An 8,470-nucleotide genomic window follows, 5' to 3' on the forward strand; every position below is an offset into this window, starting at 1 on the left:
TAAAAATCAGAATGTATGGGGAACCTCGTGCTAAACCATTCATGGAAACCCTGCTTCTGGGTTGGGGTTTCATACAAAGCAGAACAGCTCCCTCTCTGCGATTTATTGAAAGTCAGTCCTCTACACAAGGGTTTGGGGAAACAAAGAACAAACAAGAACAAAACTTGAAAAAAAAGAAAAAGAAGAAAAAAAAACAAAAATCAGAATGTAGCTGACTGAATAAAATCAAGGGTCCTGCTGCACTCAGGGCATGAAAAGCAAGGCAGTGTGTCATCTCCATCTTTATTCTTGAGAACTGTTCCAGTGTCACTTGCCATCATTCTGAGGGTTTACACAGACCAGCGGTTGAGCCCTCCCTTCTCCACATAACAGCAGGATGACTTGGATGGGCCACTCACCTTTCTGATCCCCAGTCTCTTTGCTAGTGATAGATCTGGGGTCTCTGCCTCATGACTGGCTGCAGGAAGATTAAATGAGAAGGTGGATGGGACTGCCACAGCCATCTTGCTTGCTCACCACACAGCAGGCAGTCAGACACCTTGTTAGCTTTACTCATGAACCTGGCAGACAAGTTTTTATAGGCTGGGCTATGCCATGGGTGGTGGGGATGGCTGAGGCGGACCTGGGAAAGAGGCATCTGTAGGACATTGGCCTGAGAAAACTTGAGAATCATTTGTTGATTAGGATATGTCTGAGTTCGTTTCTGTGGAAAGGTAACACAGCACCAAGGAAGGCACAAGGAAGCAACCCCGGGCCCTGAGCACTTATATACCAGGATATCTTCCCTCTGCCATGATAGTCAATGGCAAAGGTCTCCCAAAACCCAGCCTGTGGTGACAGTCCCAGTCCCTTGCAGAATCTTACAGGCCATATTAAACCATGTGGAGACTTGGTCATGGGGGTACAGGGAGCTGTTGAGTGTTTTTAAGCAAAGGAATGACATAGTTGGATTCGCACTCCCTCTTCTGTGTTCCCACAGTCTCCTTGACACTCCCCGCTGGATTGGATGACCTCTCCAGGGCAGGATCCTGTCTTAATGTATACATTAAGTGGAAGGCATAACAGTTAGCGTGGCAGAGCATGGACTTTGGGGTTCCACCCTTGGCTTAATCCCCTCTGCCACTTACCACCTGGTGACCTGAATTATGTAACCTCTCTGAACCTGTTTCCTCATCTACTAAAAGGGGTGGTCATTTCTACCTTAAAGGGTTTCTGTTTTGTGAGGTACTTACATAGCATGTATGACTTGGTATTAGCAGGTAAAGGTGTCCAGTAAGGAGTCTTGGGGACCCTGGGTGTGACACAGGTTGGATTTGTTGAGGTCATAGGCCATTCACACAGGAAGCAAGGGAGATAGCAGGTTGAATGTCTTGTCAGCATTTAAGGAAGCACATTTCATTGTTCTTCAGATTTTTTGCAATTTCTCATTAGTGTGCTTTATCCTTTGGCTGGAAGAATTTTCCTAGTGGCTTTATTTACTCATTTTAGAGGAAGTATGGGCTGCTTACCTGCAGTTCCTTGGCAGATGGTTCTCAGGATGCAATCCTAGTCTGACAGGAAGCATGAGTAGAAGGAGCATGGGACCTGTTCATGTGATATATGGAGAAACCACAGCCCTGTAAGGGAGATGATTGCATGTTCCTGAGAGCCTGCCAGAGATGGCTCTGGGCTGGAGCTCAGGGACATGGTGGAGCGTGTGTGGGTGCATATGAGTGTTCATATGTGTCTAAGACTAGTGCTATCCAGGCCAAGGTAGGGACCCATTCGTTCTGGCTTTGATGCCCATCTAAGATGTGTACTGAAGATACCTTTAGGTACAAAGAGGGAAATTGAGATGGTAAGGGGAAGGAACCTTGGGTTGTGAGTAGGGAGGTGTGCTTTTGGCTCCTGCTCTACCACAGATTCACCTTGGTCAAATTGCCTGCCCTGACTGGATCTAAGAACAAGATGATCTCTACAGCCTTAACAGGCCAGGAAGCATAGAGAGATATAGACAGATGATGACATTGACTTGACCAAATGGGTCAGACTCTAGATTTGTCCCTAGCAGGGAATTCTGTCTTTATTTTAGTTGTGTTGTGTTTTCTATGATAGAAAATGCTACAGTAACCATCTTTGGGCATGAGGATTTTTGCTTTTGTTGAACACATTTCCAGAAGGAAGTTACTGGGTCATAGGGCAGGAACAACATTATGGCTGTTGCTATGTGTTGCCATGTTGCTTCTCAGAATCAGTATATCAGCTTACAGCTGTCAGCTATGTGTGAGAGAGCATTTTAACCCTCACTTATCCAGTATTTAGTATAGTTATTATTTATTGTTTTTATAATTCAGTTGGCATAAAATGATACTTTAAAGCTGCTTTATAATAATTAGAGGTGCTGTTTTTTGGCATCCACTATGTTTAAGTTGTGCTAAGTGTCCATACATATTATCTCACTTACTCTTCACAAGGAACCTATCAGGGAAGCTAAGTAGCTCACCTAAGTCTGTGAGCTGGGATTTGAACCTAAAGCAGTATGTCCTCAAAACATTCTCTGTCTCGGTACCTCTCGATGCTGTGATTTGTGGGGTTGTGGCTATACAGTATAAACTTGAGCTTGTGTGCTTTGCTGCACTTTGAAGTATGTGAAGTATCATAGAAAATTGAATGTGTTCTTTGTGTAGAAGAGATTATTAACCCTGTGTTATAGTGGAAGCAACAAATGAGGTGCATTTATTACAATTAGGGCAAAGACTCAAGGGAACTCTAGGCTATTCAGTGTCAGGCTCTCTCAAACCCTGTTTTCTTCCCCATGCAGCGGCCCTCCAGGCACTGAAGCGCAAGAAGAGGTATGAAAAGCAGCTGGCGCAGATCGATGGCACACTATCAACCATCGAGTTTCAGCGGGAGGCCCTGGAGAATGCCAATACCAACACCGAGGTGCTCAAGAACATGGGCTATGCTGCTAAGGCCATGAAGGCTGCCCACGACAACATGTACGTGGCTACCCACTGGTGGAGGGGGGGCATCCATGTGGCAGGACCTCAATCCCAGGACATGGCCTTGGGCGACCCATTGATTTATCCATTCAAACACCTGAGTTTGTTTTAATTTGCATTCTTTTTTAGAACTCCTTTTAAAATGGATTTTGTACCCTGTTGCCTAAAGAAGCAGATCTCGGGGTGCCTGGGTGGCTCGGTTAAGCGTCCAACTCTTTTTTTTTTTTTTTTTTAAGATTTTATTTATTTATTCAACAGAGATAGAGACAGCCAGCGAGAGAGGGAACACAAGCAGGGGGAGTGGGAGAGGAAGAAGCAGGCTCATAGCAGAGGAGCCTGATGTGGGGCTCGAACCCAGAACGCTGGGATCACGCCCTGAGCCGAAGGCAGATGCTTAACCGCTGTGCCACCCAGGCGCCCCAGGCGTCCAACGCTTGATCTCGGCACCAGTCTTGATCTCAGGGTTGTGAGTTCAAGCCCTGTGTTGGGGCTTGAACCCAGCATGGACCCACTTAAAAAAAAGAAGATTTCATAGAATGAAACAGTATTTCTGAGTGATTCAGAGTTATTGTGATGGGCAGAGTTTCTAGCTAGAAAAGTCCTTAGAAAGTCCTCTCACCTAGGCCTCTGATTATCAAGGTGGGGAAGCTGTGTCCCAGAGAGGGGAGGTGACTTGCCCTGGGTTATGGATGAGCTTGGATAGAACTGGGATTAGAATCCGTGTTCGTGTCTTTTTCCTGATGCTGTCAGCAGTCCTGAAAAGCATGGTACATCCAAGGGCTTCAGATCTCTCTGTTCCTATATTTGCTTTTGATGGAATTCTCTGGCTCCTCTCTTGCTCTCAGTCTTTGGCTGTCATATTAACAGTGTTTTTGGGGTGCCTGGGTCAGTCAGTAGAGCATGTGACTCTTGATCTTGGGGTTGTGAGTTTGAGCCCCAAGTTGGGTATAGAGATTACTTAAAAAAAATCTTTAAAAACAATGTTCCTGACCTTAGCAATTCTTCCTGTATGTGACTACTTCTCATGTACAGTGGCCTAAGAAACTAGATAACCAACCTTGTTACAGTTGTAATTAAAGGCCAGGGTAACACTAGGTTCCAAATGAGGTCCTCTCCCATGAACAAATTCTGCATTTGTTGTAGTGCTTGGACTTGGCAGCATATATTTGGGGAGTGTTTGAAGCCCTTTTCACTTCCTTGGCAGTACTCAGCCATATTCTTGAACAGGGATTGGCAGAATGTAGCCTTTGGGCCTGCCACCTATTTTAGTAAATAAAGTTTCATGGATACATAGTCATGCCCATTAATTTACATATTGTCTGTGGCTGCTTTTGTGCTACATAGCAGGGTTGACTGTTCATGACAGTTTGTATGGCCCACAAATTCTAAGATATTTCCTGTTTGGTCCTTTACAGGAAAAGTTTGCTGATCTCTGCTCTAGAAATGTGGGGTTGCAGAAAAAGTAGCCTTTAAATAAGTGAGGTATTATCTGAGGGTAGATGTTCATTGAACTGAGCTTCCTAAGTTAGGCCCACGTCTGCTCCATTTCTGTGTTCTCCAAGATGCCTAGCACAGAGCACATCTTAGTAACCCACTGTGCATGCTTTGAAGTACTGATTAATTGTATGTTTATAAGATCAGCAGTGCACAGAAAGTAATTCTGCATGTTTCCCTTTCTTTTGGGGCCTACTAGAGGAGCCATAAGTGGATTTGAGTAGATGGGAAGGACCTATCAAGTGGCACAGCTATATTTTGTAATTTGGGATTTTATCTTTCACTGTACAGAGTTACAGAGTTGCCCTTGAGCTTGAATAAGAGCTATTGGCTCAGGAGTTAAAGTCGTCTAGTCTCATCTGACATATTTATTACTAGCTTACATGAGAGATCATGAATGTGGCATCTAACTTCGCTAAGCCTTATTTCCTTAGGGTGTTGGACTAGATGATGTCTAAGAACACTTTGATCCTCTTGCTTCTGTGATTCTCTTTTAAAAGGGGAGAAAGATAATAAAGACAAACAAGTAATTCCTCACAGGGAATAATTATAGGGGGTAGGGGTAGGGACCAGATTGTGTGCAGTGGGGTTTCTGTTCCTGCCTCAAAGACCCTCTTTACAAAGACCAATCGTCCAATATGACATCTGTCCATTTCATTTAAAGGGACATTGATAAAGTTGATGAGTTAATGCAGGACATTGCTGACCAGCAAGAACTTGCAGAGGAGATTTCAACAGCTATTTCAAAACCTGTAGGATTTGGAGAAGAGTTTGATGAGGTGAGTGGTTTCATGCAGTTTACATAAGCTTCACAAATGACACCCGGGCCGCCCTTTGATGTGCTGTTGAAGGCTCTCCGGCAGGGTATGTGTGGTTTGGAAATCACCAGTTCTCATTCCTCCGGAGTCTTAGACATCAATAGGGCGTGGTATTAACTCTCCCTAATTCTGGATTTTAAGAAATGGCTTTCACTCTTTGGGATAGAAGTTTAGGTTGAGTAAAGGGACCTTCACTGGGACCCCTCAGCAGGCTTCAGGTCAATAATTGGTTTCAATAAATAATTAACTTACACATTTCATGGGGGACCTGGGCTCAGAGCAGGGGCAGCTGAGGTGACCATTCCTTGCAGAAGGTTACAGGATTTGCCCTTGTGCAACTCTGATTTGAGGTAAAGATGAGGCCAAGGAAGGAGCATTTATATCTGACCCCTGAGGGATCCATCTGGAACTTGGCCACCTACAAGTTTCTGCTGTAGCAACTGGGATTTTGAATCTCTTGGGTTTTTAAAATACAGTAACAGGCCCTGTTGAAGATATTTCATTCTGTGTTAGAGTTGAGTCTTCTGAAAGTCAGGTCCTCTCCATTGAACCTAATTCTTTGTGCTGTCTGATTCCCACTATATAGCTGAGAAAACAGCCTGTGGCTCTTAGACATGGCTCCCAGCACCAGGGTCTTCATGTTTTCAGACCGAAATTTGATGGACTTGGTCAAGTTAATTTTGATTCAGCAAATATTCCTGAACATTCACTGAGTATACCCAGTTCTGAGATAAAGAAAGAGGAATGAAAAGATGCAGTCCCTTCTCTCAAAATGCTGACAGCTAGTGGAGGACACTGGATATAGACTCTGTAACTGCCTGACAGTGTATTATGTTCACCAGTAGAACCATGTTTAGGGTTTGAGTCACAGAGTATGGACCTGGAGTTCATCTTGCTTCCGACCTTCCTAGAAGGGTTGTGTGTCCTCTGAGTCATCAGGAAAGAGGGACTGCTGCAGGAGGTAGGATTCCCAGGGACATATCTCTCACTCTTGTGTTTCCTTTACCAGGATGAGCTCATGGCAGAATTAGAAGAACTAGAACAGGAGGAACTAGACAAGAATTTGCTGGAAATCAGTGGACCCGAAACAGTCCCTCTACCAAATGTTCCCTCTATAACCTTACCATCAAAACCCAGTGAGTACTTCTTACCCAGTCATGACATACGCCTAGTGTCATGTAGTGGGTAATCTTGAGGTTGGTTGGCCTCAGTTTGGGTCCTGAGTTTGCCCAGGATTGAGAATCACAGAAGATCTGTTATGACAGCCACGAAGACATCATCACCTGTCTTTTCCTCATTTCTCTATAGAACAGGGTTTCTTAACCTCGGCACTATTGACACAGTCAGGTAATTGTTTGTATTAGGGGAGAGGGGTTATTTTATGTACTACACATGTTTACACAGCACCCCTGGGCTCTGTCTTCCCCAAGTTGTGACAACCAAAAATGTCTCCAGATACTATCACATGTCCCCTGCAGGGTGTGGGGCATCACCCCCCCCCCCCCCCCCCCCCCCCCCCCCCGTTGAGAACCACTATTCCAGAATGATTTTTCCTATGTCACCAAATAAGAGAAAGTTCCAGGCCCTGAGAGAAGGTGTGAGAGTTTAATTCCAGGAAAGATCTTGGTTCCTGTCTAATATCCTGTGCTGTGCACACCTGCAAAAACTTGGGGCCTCAGAGGTAGCCACTGTGGGAAGGAAACATCTTTGGCTTTTTTAGAGACCTGGTTCTATAGAACCTTCATTTCTTTCTGCCTGCTCCTTCTTTCCCCTCCCTCTTCTATAATTTCACCCTTGGATAGAAGTATTCCACACCAAACTTCTAGAAAAGGTACAGAAGTTTGACTTGGTGTGGAGAGAGAGCCTGGGGAGCAGGGTAACAAGGCTATAGTCCTCTTACCCTCCCCCTCAAGAAGAAATGGCCCCTCAAGTTGAGTCAGCAGCCTGTGGTGGGTTCAGGCAAAGGGGGCCCAAACACTGTTTAAGGGGCACCTGTGGGGGGCACCTGGGTGGCTCAGATGGTTAAGCATCTGCCTTTGGCTCGGGTCATGATCCCAGGGTCCTGGGGTCAAGCCTTGTAGCATCAGGCTCTGTGCTTGGTGGGGAGCTCTCTTCTCCCACTCCCTCTGCTGTTCCCCCTGCTTGTGCTCTCTCACTCTCTCTGTTGAATAAATAATAAAATCTTTTAAAAGGGGGAGGGCACCCGTGGGTGTGGAGAGGTGGTTCAAGCCACTTGTAGTGGAGGGGGAGTGCTGCCAAGGATTAGATCTCCTCTGGGGTTCTTCCTGATTTCCCCCTCCTTGAATGCTCTGGGACGAATTCTGATGGACTCTTCTTGTTTTGCCTGGCCCTGATGCTGGTGGAGGGGAGGTGCCTGGAATGTGTGCCCGTTATCTGGAGTTTTATGTTGCAGCTTTCAGGCACAGAAAAACAGTCTGCCGATAGCCTGGCAATGAGGCTGGGTGCAAGGGCAGGGCTGTTTTATAGACACGATGTAGCACAGCTCTGGCACTTAGCCAGAATGTGTTGAGAGCACTGTAACCAGCCCTCCTAAATAGCCTTTTCTCTCTTCACACAGCCAAGAAGAAGGAAGAGGAAGAGGATGACATGAAGGAATTGGAGAACTGGGCTGGATCCATGTAACTGGTCCAGTGCGGGCTGGGCCCAGACAGACTCTGGTGGCCTGTGCAGCGGGCAGGCATGTGCGTGTGCGGGGCAGGCAGGACATGGTGCAGGCAGGTTCCATCGCTCCTGAGTCTCCCTCCAAAGCAGTAGGGCCGCATCACTGCTCACTCTGCATAGCATGGTCTGCACCCAGCGGGAGACCGTTTGCAGTTGAAATGATCTGAAAATGTAGCCTCTGTCCTTTTAAGTCAGTTGACTTGTCGCACATCTCTTTGTAAGACTTGTATGGTACTGCCAGAAAAGTTTTTTAAAAGCCATAGGCTTTTCCTTGTCCTTAGCTGTAATAATGCATCTGACTTTGGTTTCCTTGAGAACTGTATTTCTGTCCATCACCTGTGTACTGGCCCCTGTGTTTACCACTCTGCCTACCCCTTACTCCTGCTTCCTTGGTCTTTTGGAGTTTGTGACACTGATTTGAAATGGATGGTATTCTCTTGAGAGCAAGTGAGATTGTAGAGTTAAATCCCAGCTATACATTTTTCTAACATAGCT

At 45.7% G+C, this 8,470-nt stretch overlaps 1 protein-coding gene across 1 annotated transcript in view; it reads left to right on the forward strand.

Moving 5' to 3' along the window:
- The window catches only part of CHMP4B (charged multivesicular body protein 4B), a 51,198-nt gene extending 43,083 nt beyond the window's left edge, over positions 1 to 8,115 (forward strand). Inside the window, exons 2-5 of the mRNA XM_008703370.2 lie at positions 2,801 to 2,978; positions 5,140 to 5,254; positions 6,303 to 6,429; positions 7,872 to 8,115. Coding sequence (XP_008701592.2) covers positions 2,801 to 2,978; positions 5,140 to 5,254; positions 6,303 to 6,429; positions 7,872 to 7,936 — 485 coding nt within the window. The 3' untranslated portion in view covers positions 7,937 to 8,115. The remainder of the gene's footprint in view (positions 1 to 2,800; positions 2,979 to 5,139; positions 5,255 to 6,302; positions 6,430 to 7,871) is intronic.
- The last annotated feature ends 355 nt before the right edge of the window (positions 8,116 to 8,470 follow it).

This window comes from Ursus maritimus, unplaced genomic scaffold (assembly GCF_017311325.1).
Source record: "Ursus maritimus isolate PB19 unplaced genomic scaffold, ASM1731132v1 scaffold_22, whole genome shotgun sequence".
In the NCBI taxonomy this organism is placed as follows: Eukaryota; Metazoa; Chordata; class Mammalia; order Carnivora; family Ursidae; genus Ursus; species Ursus maritimus.